At 38.5% G+C, this 14,842-nt stretch overlaps 1 protein-coding gene across 6 annotated transcripts in view; it reads right to left on the reverse strand.

Moving 5' to 3' along the window:
- Positions 1-14,842, reverse strand: part of SLC25A48 (solute carrier family 25 member 48) — a 53,908-nt gene that overhangs the window by 14,410 nt on the left and 24,656 nt on the right. For 3 of the 6 annotated variants that reach the window (XM_067463689.1, XM_060765318.2, XM_060765316.2), the window contains exons 2-4: positions 7,214-7,285; positions 4,894-5,146; positions 2,131-2,388 (exon numbers count right to left, since the gene is read on the reverse strand). In XM_067463689.1, the coding sequence (XP_067319790.1) occupies positions 2,131-2,388; positions 4,894-5,125 (490 nt within the window). In that variant the 5' untranslated portion in view covers positions 5,126-5,146; positions 7,214-7,285. Of the gene's footprint in view, positions 1-2,130; positions 2,389-4,893; positions 5,147-7,213; positions 7,286-11,752; positions 12,021-14,350; positions 14,395-14,842 lie in introns of those variants that run through there. The other 3 variants (XM_060765314.2, XM_060765313.2, XM_060765317.2) reach the window with 2 other exon arrangements.

Genomic DNA, 14,842 nt, shown 5'->3' on the forward strand with positions numbered 1-14,842 from the left:
TTGGCTTACAGGCAAAAACTGAGAAGAGTTAAAAGATATATTTGTACGAAAGTTAAAAACCAACTAAATAGTTAGGTTAAGAACACAAAATTATAAAACTATCTAAGCCACAATTGAAACATAGCAAAGCTCCGCTGAAAGTCCTATCTGCCACATAAATTATAAGCCCAAGGGCTGCCTGAATAAAAAGAGGAACATGGAGGGGGCCAGTTGAACCTACTGGGAGAAATATTTCTACAACCTGAGACAGCCACTGGAAAGGCTCTCTCCTTTGTCCTTGCTTAAAATGCCTGGGGTGGTGGTAGGACTGAGAAAAAGTCTTCTCTCAAATATCTTAAATTTTGAGCAGGCTCATACAGGGAGGTATGACCTTTCAGATAGTTTGGATTCAAGCTTTGCAGATCTTTATGGGTCACTTTGAATTGTGCCCAGAAATGGACCAGGATGTGAGGGGTTTATATGATCCCTGTAACCAGTCCCAGTCAGTAGCCTGAGCAATGTTTTGAATGAGGTTTTCAATTAAAATCATAACTGTTTTGTTCAGTTTCCTTTCTTTCATATATTTTCAAAGATCAGACAAAAGGATGCTTTGAGATGGGGCAGTTGAGAGTTGGACAACAAGAAATGATAGGTGGGAGGGAGGATATGGAAATGAAAAAAGAGAAAGAAAACTGGGATGAGTAGAGGGATAAAAAAATCAAAGAAAAGCTAATGAACAGAAGAAAGTAAAAGGAGGCAGCAGAGTCAGGGAGAGTATATATATAAAAAAGAAGGCTGACTACAAAAAAAAAAAAGAGCTTTACAGGCCAATGGATACTCCACCTCAGACATCAGAAGAGCTGCAAGACTGAGAACAAGCCACGAGAGTCAAGACAAAGATCCACCCAGAGAAAAAGTGTTCTTGCCATACATCAAGGAACCACTGACCACATAGGGAAGCTGATGAGGAAACACAACATACAAACTATCTACAGACCCACCAAGAAAATCCAACAAATGCTACATTCAGCAAAGGACAAGAGGGAACCTCTCACTTCTGCAGGAGTCTACCGTGTACCATGCAGCTGTGGACAAGCCTACATTGGGATCACCAAACGCAGCATTGCCCAAACACGAATCAAGGAACATGAAAGGCACTGCAGACTACTTCAACCAGAGAAGACAGCCATAGCAGAGCACCTGATGAACCAACCTGGACACAGCATATTATTTGAGAACACAGAAATGCTGGACCACTCTAACAACCACCATGTCAGACTACACAGAGAAGCCACTGAAATCCACAAGCATGTGGACAATTTCAACAGAAAGGAGGAAACCATGAAAATGAACAAAATCTGGCTACCAGTATTTAAAAACTCTAAAATTACATCAGCAAAACAACAGAAGGCAAACAATGAGGGACATCTAATCACCTCTCAACAAAAGATTGCCCCAGGCACTACCAGGCCATCAAATGCTAATAAAGGTGGTCAGTTGAAACATTCACACCTAGCTGCAACAGAGAAGAGTTCTTTGTCCCACCCTGGTCATGCCACAGATATATAAACCCATTTTCCTAGTTCCAACAGACCTCACTACCTCTGAGAATGCTTGCGATAGATGCAGGCAAAACGTCAGGAGAGAATGCCTCTAGAACATGGCCATATAGCCCAAAAAACCTACAACAACCCAGTGATTGTGGCCATGAAAGCCTTCGACAATACAGAAAAAAGCGAGTTTTATAGGAAGAATATGGTTGAAGTAGCTGAAATGTAATATAAAAGCAGCTCTTTCTAGTGAAGGAGAGCTGTGACCTCATTACATTACCTTAATTCCTCTTCATAGGACACTTCTTCTATACAGCTAGCACAGAGCCCACCCCTATTTCATCCCTATTTCCAGCGGGGCTCCACGCTGGCTGCATTGAAGAAGCATGGTAAGAGAGGGAAACCTGAACATGAGAGACTCCACATATTCAGATTAGGAATCATTGGGACAAGGTGGGATCATGCAGGAAAGCATAGTGATTGGCAAGCAGGTGGTACGGCCAATGTGGGGTGCCAGGTGAAGATTCGCCCCACTGACCTACCCCCTCCCCTGCTGCCCCTTGTGTCAAGGACCCTAATGTGATTAGGTCCTTGGTCATACCTGCAATGCCTCCAGCCATCCATACAGAAAAGGGACTAGGAGAATGGCATCCCTCTGGCGTGATCCATCCACAAAGAAATGTGTAAGGGATGAAGTAAAGGCAATATCCAGGAATGTCACGCAGAATCATTGCAGAAGAACCTCGGTATAATCCCGCTAAACCCTCTTGTCGGAGGATAGAGCCAACACAGTGAACTGGACCTCTGTAGGCAGTCTGTACTGAGAATCCCGTTGTCCTCTGCTTCAACCCTAGGTTGGCTGTAGAATAATAATAAAAAAACAAGCTCAAAATTCAGATTCCAAGAATAATTTAAAATCCTTTAAAATGTTACTGTCTCTGTGTTTTTCATTTGTGGGTACTGAGTAATATGAAATGGAAAACATGTCTAGTCATGTTCACTGAAATCCTTCTTTTTTCCTTTCATCATCTCTGTTTTATCACAACTTTGGAAAGTGGTTGACATGGGTCCTGGATTATGAATATTAGATGCAAGTGCCCCCTATAAGCATCAGCAAGTATGGAGATTTCCTTAAACTACTCAGGGGTGTTTGCCAAAGAAGAATCTGGCTTGGCTTGGGGGATGTACAACACTTGGTTCCCTCTGATGATGGTGGATGAGTATGGAGGGACATCTGCCCACATGGTTTTTCTCCTGCCATCTCAAAGGTGGGCCTGAATATTGGTTCATTATGGATATCACATGGAGGCCCTTGGTGCAGGGGACAGCGGGGGAATCCGTAGGCCAGTGAGGCAAATTGTGGAGCCCATCACCTTTCTGGCTTGCTCCTGTGCCGTCCCCAGCATTTTTTATCTCAAGATCAGTAGTCTCCCATGTTCAGAGTTCTCTGCCACAGAACATTTCACTTACACAGCCATTATGGAGCCCCACTAGAAGTAGCTGTGTGTCATGTAATGAGATCCAGCAGGTTCCATGCTGACTGCATCAGCAATGTGTTCTATGACGGGGAAATTTGCTATCGTGATGAGGTCATACGTTGAACAGATTCACCCATAACCAATAATTTAGGGGGGGGGGGGTATACCAAGAACTGCTGGAAATGTATTGCATTTTAAATTAATTGGTATGATTTTGGCTATAAGGTTCTATATTACCCAATTAAAACACTTATTTTTGTTTTTACAGTAGCATACTATTTGGTCAATATGAAGAAAAAGTGGCAGAATTACATGAATATAGACAAGCACAGTTCTATTTATGTTCTTATGTGGTATCACCGTGGGCTCAAAATTTGTTGGCTTAAATATTGTTTAACATTGTCATTAAATATTGTTAAATATTGTTTTGATTAAAAGGCTGAATGTTTATATAAAACCGTGTTTCAAAATGACGTACAATCTAGATCAAATATGGGAGTTCTCAAATAGATTGTGATAACTATGTTAAAATGTGTGTGCTTGTGCTGCTTTTGAATAAAGGGCTAACAGTCAAATAAATGAATTCCCTGATGGATAATTGTAACTGTGTTGGTCTGCTTTTACATAATAACTATACTTTTTGGCATAATCATCAAAATTTAATGCTTGCAGAAGTGGATATGTATAACCGTATGGAAACGAGTTAAGATAGTTCAGACTACTAAAGACAGAATATGAGTTTTCAAATATATGCTAAATGGGCATTCCTAAAAGAGGGGTACAAAAGTGAGTGGGAAGCTACAAAGGTTAGGGCTCTTACCTTGATTTCTTCCATTGAAAAATCATACATTGAATCACGCACAATTGACACAGATCTCAGGCTACATATAGGCAGCTACCAGATTGTGCATTTGTGTAATTTTTTTCTCTAAGAAGCCATATTCCTACCCACAAAATGAGAATTATCATGATCTCTATCATTATTATTTGTGAAAACATTGCAAAGCTGTTTAAATATGAACGTTACATTCATTTTAAAAGCTTTTTTGTCCCCATCTCTAGAAAGTCTAAAATCTTTGGAGAAACACAGTCTCCTCAAAGCAGGATAGCAATGTGTCTTCTGCCATAATTAATAAGTTAATGCTCTGTCACAATTAAATCATTCCAAAAACTTCAAAACAGTATCATAGTTCTATCACAGTGGTTCTCAACCTGTGGGTCCCCAGGTGTTTCGGCCTTCAATTCCCAGAAAATCCAGTCAGTTTACCAGCTGTTAGGATTTCTAGGAGTTGAAGGCCAAAACATCTGGGGACCAACAGGTTGAGAACCACTATTCTACCAAGATGAAACTTTATTTTTCTTCCTTCAATAATTGGCATGAGGTAAGGTTGGCTACATTATTTAGAGGTTAGCTATCTCTAGATGTTCATTGTTAGAAGAAAGAAGAGGCCTTCAAGGATACAAACAAGGGTTGTGATTGACACACAAACTATTTTTAGCAAAACAAACTAGCACACACACAAAACAAACAAAGCTCCTCCAAAACAAGGCACGTTAGTAATAACCTTGTAAATGGAAATATCCATTGTATTTGTTGGAGGATATAGGGCCTGTATTTTTTGTGGCAATATGCCAACTATTATGTACAGAGCTATGTGTGGGTTAATCACATATCTCAGCATTACCATGATGGCATTATGTAACTGTCTACAGAAACAGAAAAACAAAATAAGACTCAGAAGCATCAATGCGGGTTGCGACCTATGAAGGCTTGTGCTGATTTCTTTCTTTCTTTCTTTCTTTCTTTCTTTCTTTCTTTCTTTCTTTCTCTTTTTAGATTGAAACAGATTAAAACAGTTACCTTGACAGAAATGGTAGAATCTTACCTGCAAGAAATGTTTGAGTCTGCATCTGTAGTCTTATCTTTACCAAGTCAACTGGTCCACCAATTCCTACTGAAACTGCTCCAGTTGCCATGCTTGCTAAAGCCAGGTCTGCAAGTGCTGGTGGATGATTAGGATTTGCATAGCGATATTGGCTAATGAGCCTTTGGATATTGCTGAAGACGCCAAATACCACTGAATTGTAGATAGCAATGCTAACTAGTGGGAAAGACATTCCTTTGAAGAACCCAGTAATCTACAAATGTGATAGATTAAATTAGTAATAAAAATGGGTTGGAAGAAGGTGATGTAATCACACTCTGTGACTGTTTTCATATTTTAATCTTACATTTTCAGGTACATTTATGTTCAGTACACTACATTTCTCACACATATTTATTAGAACACATTTTTCTCACAGTCCTTGAATGGAAAAAATGTTTGTCTCTCTAAGGTTGTAGTCATAATAAATTAGCAAAATAGAAGGAAAGTGGTGATTGGTTGGGGCACATACTTTGTTTAAAACCAGGTAATTCATTCACCAGGTAATAACTGCACATACACTTTTTTGACTTCCTTTTTCCACCCATGGCTTCCCTTTCCTTCTGAAGAGATACGTGAGTAAAGATGCTCTGGTGGTTGGGAAGGGAAGAAAGGAAATAGAATAGCTGACCTCTAACAATATGGTACTGTCAGAATGGCCTTTGACAACTATATAGGTATCACAAATGGAAGGCTTACGGATTCTGAGAAGTATCCGATGTTCCTACCACAAAATGTATCAGGTATTTTTTTTTTACTTTCCATTGCATTACATGCATACTTACAGAATGCCTCTGGGGGCCCTTCTACACTGCCATATTAAATCTAGATTCTCTTATTTGATCTGGATTATATGGCAGTGTGAATTCATATAATCCAGTTCAAAGCAAATCATGTGGATTATCTGATTTGATAATCTGGATTATATGGCAGTGTAGAAGGGGCCTGAATATACAGGCCAATTTTTATTCTAATAGAAGTTCAAGCCTGCCTAAAACCAGAATATTACACTGGTAGCATTTTATTGCAAGGAAATCCAATCATTTCAGAGTTCTAATGCTTGATTCTATGTTTTGAAAATGGGAGCCCCTAGTGGTGCAGTGGGTTAAACCACTGAGCTGCTGAACTTGTTGACCGAAAGGTCGCAGGTTCAAATCTGGGAAGTGGTGTGAGCTCCTGCTGTTAGTCCGAGCTTCTGCCAACCTAGCAGTTCGAAAACATGCAAATGTGAGTAGATCAATAGGTACCACTTCGGCAGGAAGGTAATGGCGCTATTCAGTCATGCCAGCAACATGACCTTGGAGGAGTCTTATGGACAATGCCAGCTCTTTGGCTTAGAAATGGAGATGAGCACCACACCCCAGAATCAGACACAACTAGACTTAATGTCAGGGGAAAACCTTTACCTTTACTATGTTTTGAAAAACCTTATTTCAAAATCCCAGATATGAAGATGCCTGGAATTGCCAAATGGTGAGAGAAATTCAGTTTGTAACTTCTGTGTCTAAGTTGATATGATGTAATTGATAAAGTATAAAACTGGAACTAAGGAAAAGCAGGTCTACTACTGCTCCATTTTACTGAGTATTTTATGTAAACTAGAAGGGTTTATATGCTATATATGTAAATTGGCATTGTTATATGTATTGTACTGTACCTTGTGTATTTTGGTGCACTACTACATGCTTTTGTAAGCCGTCCCGAGTCCCTTTTGGGAGAGGGCGGCGGGATACAAATAAAGTGGTGTTGTTGTTGTTGTTGTTGTTGTTCTTCACTCAATCATAAAGCTAATGATTTATGTTTTTGTTGAGAATTCAAATAAGATTGTTCTTTCAACCAGAGGTGTATTTTCTTGAATGCAATCAACATCTTGTGCCAAGGCACAAACCAACTTGCAATTGCAAACTTTTCCAAAACCAGCACATACCTGATACTGTTTGTTAGTGTATACACCTCAAATATCTTTTAAAAAAAGATGACATAGGGGCCCTTCCACATAGTTGTATAAAAGCCACATTGAACTGGATTATATAGCAGTATGGACTCAGATAACACAGTTCAAAGCAGATATTGTGGATTCTATACCTCGATGTTCTGGGTTATATGGCTGTATAGAAGAGCCCTAGAAGTGTTCATACAAAACTTTGCTAGTTTAAAGGAATCCCACATCCAATTCAAAACTACTTAATGACAAAATACGAAAGCTAGCTAATCAGTGCTCATATTTAAATCTTTCTTTTTTTCTGTCTTGGTTTTCTGTCAGACAAAATAATGTACTTACAGATTCATTTTTGTACACAGTGAGGACGCAGTTAAAGGTGGTGCCATAGCCTTGTCCAGCTTGTAAACGAGTCTGCAGAAAAACACAATTATGAAATGTAATTGAAACTGTATGTTTCCAATGGAACAAGAGCCCATGCTTTACAAACAATGCATACTTTTATTTTATTATAATTCTTGCTTTGTTCTTTAAAAAATGTTCAAGGCAAGAGGACAAAAGAAATATTGTACATTCCTTTCTGTGTTTGGATTGCCAGAGACAGATCTGAACGACACTACAGTTTTGAAAACTTTCTAAAGCGTAAAACATCAATATGTTTTACATATAGAAAATAAGATAATTCTGCAGGATGGTGGGTTAGACCAGTAGCTTCTGATTCCCTTTTGAAATCCTATGAACTAAATCCAAAGTAATTCTGTCAAGATTTATGAAATGAGCAGAATTTTTCATTATCTTCTAAATTAATCTCACTGAGTCCAATGGCACTGTTTTTAAGATTTACACACAGTGGTTTAATAAATGTTAATGTTTTTATTATTTAAAGTTTCAACTTTATAAATTATTCAGTTGCTTTTTAAATAACTATACTTTTATTAGTGATTTCATAGAGCTTTGGCTTTGTATTGTTTTTCAACATAACTGAGCTCCCATTGTTAGGAGAAAGATGAAATAGAAATAAGCAAATCAAATATTGTCTTGATGTAATCTAGGTTTCTACTAATAAGCCAAATTGACCAAGAGCCAAAAAACTCTTTGCAGAAGCAAGAGACATTGTCAGGGAGAAAAATGAAAAGGCATTATCTGAAGCCAAAAAAGAAATCTCAATAGATGACAGATGAAAATAAAAAGTAAAAGGTGATAAACATAGATTCAGAACCTGGAATGCAACTGTCCAATAACTTGTGCACAGGTAAAAAGTTAACTACAATAATAATCAAAGCAGATAAATTAAAGAAGACAACAAAAAAGGAAGAACAAGAGAGCTATTCCACAAAAAACAGAGAAATCAAAAAGAAATTTAAATCGAGAGTGAGTTGCTATACAAAAATCAGCAGAACACTGTACATGACAAAATACAAAAAGGAAATAATAGAAACAATCCACTGGTGGAACTGAATAAAGGAGAAGAAAGAATGACCATTTTAGAAAATGAGGGAGAAGCTGCACTCAGGGCACTTGGGAAAAATAAAACATCAGGAACAAATGCTATACCAACAGAGCTCTTGCAAACACCTGAAACAGAATCTACTCTGCTTTTAATTAAAATCTGTCAACAAATATGAAAAGCAAAAGAATGACTCACAGATTGAAAATGCTCAATATACATTCAAATCATGAAAAAGGGGAGCACCAGGGATTACGATAACCATAGGATCATTGCAGTAATCTGCCATTCAACATGCTGGCAAAATAATGCTGAAATGGGTTGTTGTAGGTTTTTCCGGGCTATATGGCCATGTTCTGGAGGCAATTTTTCTCCTGACGTTTCGCCTGCATCTATGGCCCGGAAAAACCTACAACAACCCATGGATTCCGGCCATGAAAGCCTTTGACAATACATTAATGCTGAAATCTCTACAGCATTTTTCTTAATCATATATGGGAGCAAAAAATGTCAGATGCCCAAGCTGGGTTGAGGAAAGAAAGAGCCACCAGGAATCATATTGCAGACATACATTGGATAATGGTGTACATCAAATAATTTCAGAAAAAAGCAGCCTGTTCTTTATAGGTTGCAGCAGTGATTTGACAGTATAGATCCTGTAAAATATGGATTACTCTTAAAGAAATATCTGTGCCACAATACTTGATTGTCCTGATGCATAACCTATAGGATAAGAGACTACAGTCAGAACAGAATAAAAAGAAACATAATAACTTCCAATTGGTAAAAGGATCAGGTAAGGCTGCATGTTATCAGCCTATTTGTTTAACTTCTATGCAGAACATTTCATATGCAAAGCAGGATTAGACTTGGAGTGAGGAGCTGTGAACATTGGAAAAAGGAATATCAACAATTTAAAATATGCAAATGACAAACGCTACACTACACAAGTTGATAAAGTTGTTGTCCTTCCAGTTATTTTGTATGCCTACAAAACATGGACCATCTACAAACATCAGTCTCGACTTCTGGAAAGATTCCATCAGCATTGCATCTGAAAAATCCTGCAAATCTCTTGGGAAGACAGGCAGACAAACATCAGCATTCTGAAAAAATCAAAAGACCACCAGCACTGAAGCAATGATTCTCCACCATCAACTTCGCTGGACTGGCCACATTATCTGAATGCCCAATTCCTGTATCCCAAATCAGTAACTTTAATTTCATCTCAATAATGAAAAATGGCATGTTGATGGACAGCAAAAGATAGTCTTAAAGCAAACCTAAAAATGTGAAATAAACACCGAGACCTGGGAAGCCCTAGCCCTAGAGTGTTCTAACTGGAGGTCAGCTGTTGCCAACAGTGCTATGGTTTTTGAAAAGGCATGAATAGAGGGAGAAAGGGAGAAACATGCCAAGAGAAAGGTGGATCACGCAAGCTCCTGTCGGGACCACCTTCCATCTGGAAATATATGTCCTCATTTTAATGTCCATGCCAATCCAGAATACAGTCACTTAGAGGCCCATTACTGCAGTCACTTAGAGACCCATTGCCAAGACTTTACTCTTGGAAGAATATCATACTTGGCCCTGAATGATTGCATATGATAAAGTAAAGGTAAAGTGTTTCCCTTGACATTAAGTCTAGTCAAGTCTGACTGTGGGGGAGGGGGTCCTCATCTCCATTTCTACGCCAAAGAGCTGACATTGTCTGCAAATGTCTCCTAGGTCATGTGGCTGGCATAACTTCATCGAGCACCGTTACCTTCCCGACAAAGTGGTACCTATTGATCTATCCACATTTGCATATTTTCAAACTGTTAGGTTGGTGGAAGCTGCAGCTAGCAACAGGAGCTCACCCTGTCCTGTAGATTCGAACCTCTGGCCTTCTGGTCAGCAAGTTTTGCAACTTAGTGGTTTAACTCACTGCACTACCATGGCCACTACATGGGGAATAGAAAATATCAAAAACTTGACAGTTAAACATTAATGATTTCAGCCAATTTACATAACTTTACAACAAACAATGAAGACATTAAATTGTTCAAGATTTTCCATGCCTTGGTTCAGTCATTCATTAGAATGGCATCAAGAAATCAGAAGATGACTCAGACTAGACTAGGACTGGAATGGTAATTATGAAGGAATGTCCTGAAGTCTCACGACATATCATTTGCTACTAAATTTAGGATTGTCCACACCATCTGATTTCTAAATTCTATTATTTAGAACGGTGGAAGATGGACATTGAAGAAAGCAGAAAGGAAGAAAATAAACTACTTTGAAAGAGAAGAGTTGTTTGGATATTGTGGTTTGCAGAAAGGACAAACATATGACTCCTTGAGCAAATAAAGCCTGAACCCGCCCTAGAAACCAAGATGTCTAAACTGAGATTGTCATAGTTTGGACATATAACAAGAAGACATGACTCACTAGAAAAGACAACATTGCATGGTAAGGTGGAAGGCAATAGGAAAGGAGAAAGACCACATTACAAATGGATAGAGTCACTCAAGGAAGCCACAGTCCCGAGTCTATAAGACCTGAACAGGGCTGTTGACGATAGGGTGACTTGGATTTCTTTCACTCACAGGGTCACCATAAGTCAAATTTGAATTGGTGGCAATTAACCACAATAACTTTAGGAAGAGATAACATGGGACTTACAGTGCTCCATACTGCCACCATACTTATAAGACTTAAGCAGACCTACTACCAAGTATCAATTTAGGCAATTCCTGTACTATTTCTGTTACTGTAGAAGCCAGTCAGTTTTACGGGATTTGAGGAATCAAAGGATTTATTTCTGTTTACCATTTTACACTAGTAGCTAATTATATTAGGTATTTACTTCAACAGAAATGTATTTACTTTTGTTGTAATGTAAGCAAATGAGAGTTTGAGTGGAAACCTATGTGATTACTATACATGGATTTCATATATCATTGTGTCATCTTCAGAAATGTCGTCTCCACTCTAGTCTACATTCCCTCATGTTTACCTCAAACAAATAATTATTATATTACATTAACATAACTTCAAAGTACTCAAGCCGTCAGTAATGTCAGAAATTACCATTTTACCTCTGTGTCAATCTTTGCCTCCAGCCTTCATGTAACCAGTCATTCAGCAAATTACTTTATGAGTTGTTGGAAGGTCAGGATAAATATCACATCGTTTTTCAAGAAGAATCATGTATATTTATGCTAAGTGTTATGTGAAAGCCTATGGTTAAACATCCACGGATGTAAACCATAACAGTAATCTAGTTCAGCTACATTAAAATCCAGGACATGTTTACGTCACCTTTCAAATTCCTCTTGCTCACTGACCATCATATTACTGTTTCACTCACCGAAATCGGCACTGACAGAACTCTTGCTGGGCTCAAAGTTTGCAAAGTGACTGAAGTACACAATTTAAGCATGGCTTACATGGTTTACTTGTTGGTTTGAAGAAACCTGCTGTACTGGAACAGAATTCACCAACAATACGATCAGCTATTCAGCACTGTTCCCCATTCTTACTCCCTTATTCCTCAGGATGCGCTTTTACTATGTTCATCAGTAAGTACTGAATAACTGTATGACTCCACTTCTTAATGCACTGCTTGAGACCTTTCCCCCTTCCCCCTACTGATTTGGACATGTAACAAAGCTGCCTGGTTGCTATTCCCCCGCTGTCTCCAGGTCCAAGGGCAAAGAAAGTGCCAGCTTGACAGTTGTCTTTTAAGTACTGAAAGATGTGTCGCCCGTTTCTTGGCAGTGCTCAGGCAAATGTAGAAAACGTAGCAAAAATGTTCCCAGAAGATCCATTGTTGCCGCATAGCACGCACCACCAGCAATGACAGTAAAACTATCCATTTGCCAGAACTGAGAGGCACATATTCCTTTGGTGCTTCCAGAGAAATTCACGGACAGCACAGAAAATTCTAAATACACAAATGCGATTAGTACTCTGGCACAGTTATACAGGAAGAAGATGCATTCAACCAAACACTGTACTTGGGTGTTTCTTTTAACTTTAAGATCACTAGGTACCCACGGCCACATCCCAGTTCATGGGAACCCAGAAAGTGTTATACTGGATCAGTCTTCTGCCATATCCTGCCTCTGACAATAGGCAACAGCTTACACACTGCAGGAGACACAATGCCAAAACTAAGGGCTTATTTCATGGAGCACAAGTGTACTAGCTTGATATCCCTCTGACTGCAGTGGCTGTATTCAACGAATCCTGAGATTTGTAGTTTAGTGAGGCACTAGAGCTCTCAGGCAGAGAATTCAGAATACACCAAAAACCATAAAATCAAAGGACTCGCTGAAATAGATAGTCAAGTGGCATCAAAGTGTTATAACTGTGTAGAGAGAGATAAAAGACTCCAAAGTGACTTTTGGGGACTTTTTCTAAATCTGGAACTAGATTTAGGTATTTTTTTGCTCTTTCCTTCAATGTGCCCTGAAACTCATCAAAATGAGAACTCCTCATTTTAGTAGGACTTCAGTATGGCTAACCTGACCTAAGTACATTTTAAATGACTCAAGCAACATACAGACATTTTTCAAGTCATCTCCATCTAGATCAGTAGTTCCCAACAGGTTGGCTATGGCCCACTGGTGGGCCACGAGACCTAAAACAAGGTCCGTGGCTCTAGATTATTAAATATGGTTTTCTGTCGGTGAGCAGATGGTGACTACTGGATGGCATATGTTCTGTATCAGAAACTAAAGCTGATGTGATCTGTATAATGCAAGTTTCTGAATCAGCACCCCAAATATCCAAACCGAATTTAAAGTTGACCAAAAACTGATTCGTAACACTTTTGGTGCTAATGTTGGAGAGTGGTCCCTGGTCGAAGTGGTCCCTGGTCAAAAAAAGTTTGGGAACCACTGATCTAGATCTACATAATTTCATCAATGTTGTGATCTTATGTGTGTTTTTGGAGATGCTTAAATAGATGTGGATCAATGACAGCAAATCACCTAAGAATGTCAATAATATAAAACTGTAATAAATTTTAAAGTGAGATCCCAGTTATAAAAAGTAAGAAGTAATATATATTTCTCTTTACATCATAAGTATACTATATTAGTATCCCATGTTATATTAGGATATACTAAGTAATACACTAATTGTTCTGTGTAGTGGTTTGATGGACTAAGGACCTCATCATATTGATGAGGTCCAGCATTCCGATTTGCCAGCCTCCGTAGTGAATTGGGGACAGTGGGGCAATCCTTGTGCCCTGTGCTCTACCTCAAAGGGAAAGGCTAAGAAAACCCTGTGGTGTGGTCATCATAACCTGGAAATGACTTGAAGGCAACAATCATTACAACTGCTCTTTACAACAGGCACTAATATTCATTTCTCCTTATAGCAGGTCTCTTTTATCATTTATTACTTTTTAAATGTCTATTTCCTGCAGATGTTTTAAAATGATAAAGGGCAAAGTTGGTACCTACAATAGCAAAATGGAGCAGATTGTGTAAAGTCCACTGCTGTTTTTATAACCCTTAGGAGATATGGGGGACAGGTGACAAAAGCTGCAAAAACCTTCCATACAATTTATTAATAGGTAGTTTCAAAATCACTTCCAAGTAACTCTAAATAACAGATAGTGTAAAACTATCACTTCCCTGTTCCCTTAACTTTAAACTGTGATGACTCTCCTGTTAGGCCAGATGTGAGCAAAGTATGGTCCCCCAGATGTCATCAGACTGTAACTCTAAAGCATTTATCATTATGGGTTATGTTAGCTAGGGCTGGTAGCAATATCTCAAGGGCCACTTTTGCAAAATCCTATGATATGCCAAAGATTAATCTCAGGGATATTTTAATATCCACTTAAATGTCACTAGACTAAGACTGATTTTTTTCTGGGCTCCATCAGAAAAGTATGCAAAATATATTTCAGTATAACTAGTCCAATGGATATTTCAGTATAACTAGTCCAATGGAATGCTATAGAAACAAACTGTGTTATTAATATTTGTATATATTGAACCAAAATTCTTATATATAATATTATTTACCTTTACTGTATCCAGAGGATGTCCCACAATTACAGCTGCAGCTCCTGAAGATTAAAATAAATTCACTGCATAAAAGCAAAAAATTCCAAAATAAAATATTTTGTTCCTAATTTCATGGGAAATCTGCCATCTCAGCTAACCACATCTCTGGCAAAATAGAGGAAATAGTGTGACTCAGGGCCTGTCCAAACAGGACCTTTATTGCGGTATCTACCGCAATAAAGGAGGGGCTGTCCAGACAACATTATGAACAGTCCCAAATTAATTTGCTGGTTTGTATTGAATTAATTTGATAGTGAATTTATTCCACGCTTTCTTAGAAGACGTGGGATAAATCCACTATTTCCGGTTCTGGACTGCAGAATACTGCAGTTCAGACAGTATTCCCACAGTTTAATGGGCTAAATAAGCCCGGTAAGCTGTGGGAATACTCACCTCTCCCCCCAAACTCACAGACCCTTAGAAAAATAATAAAAACTTACCCAGTCCCCA

Source organism: Anolis sagrei, chromosome 2 (assembly GCF_037176765.1).
Source record: "Anolis sagrei isolate rAnoSag1 chromosome 2, rAnoSag1.mat, whole genome shotgun sequence".
NCBI lineage: Eukaryota > Metazoa > Chordata > Lepidosauria > Squamata > Dactyloidae > Anolis > Anolis sagrei.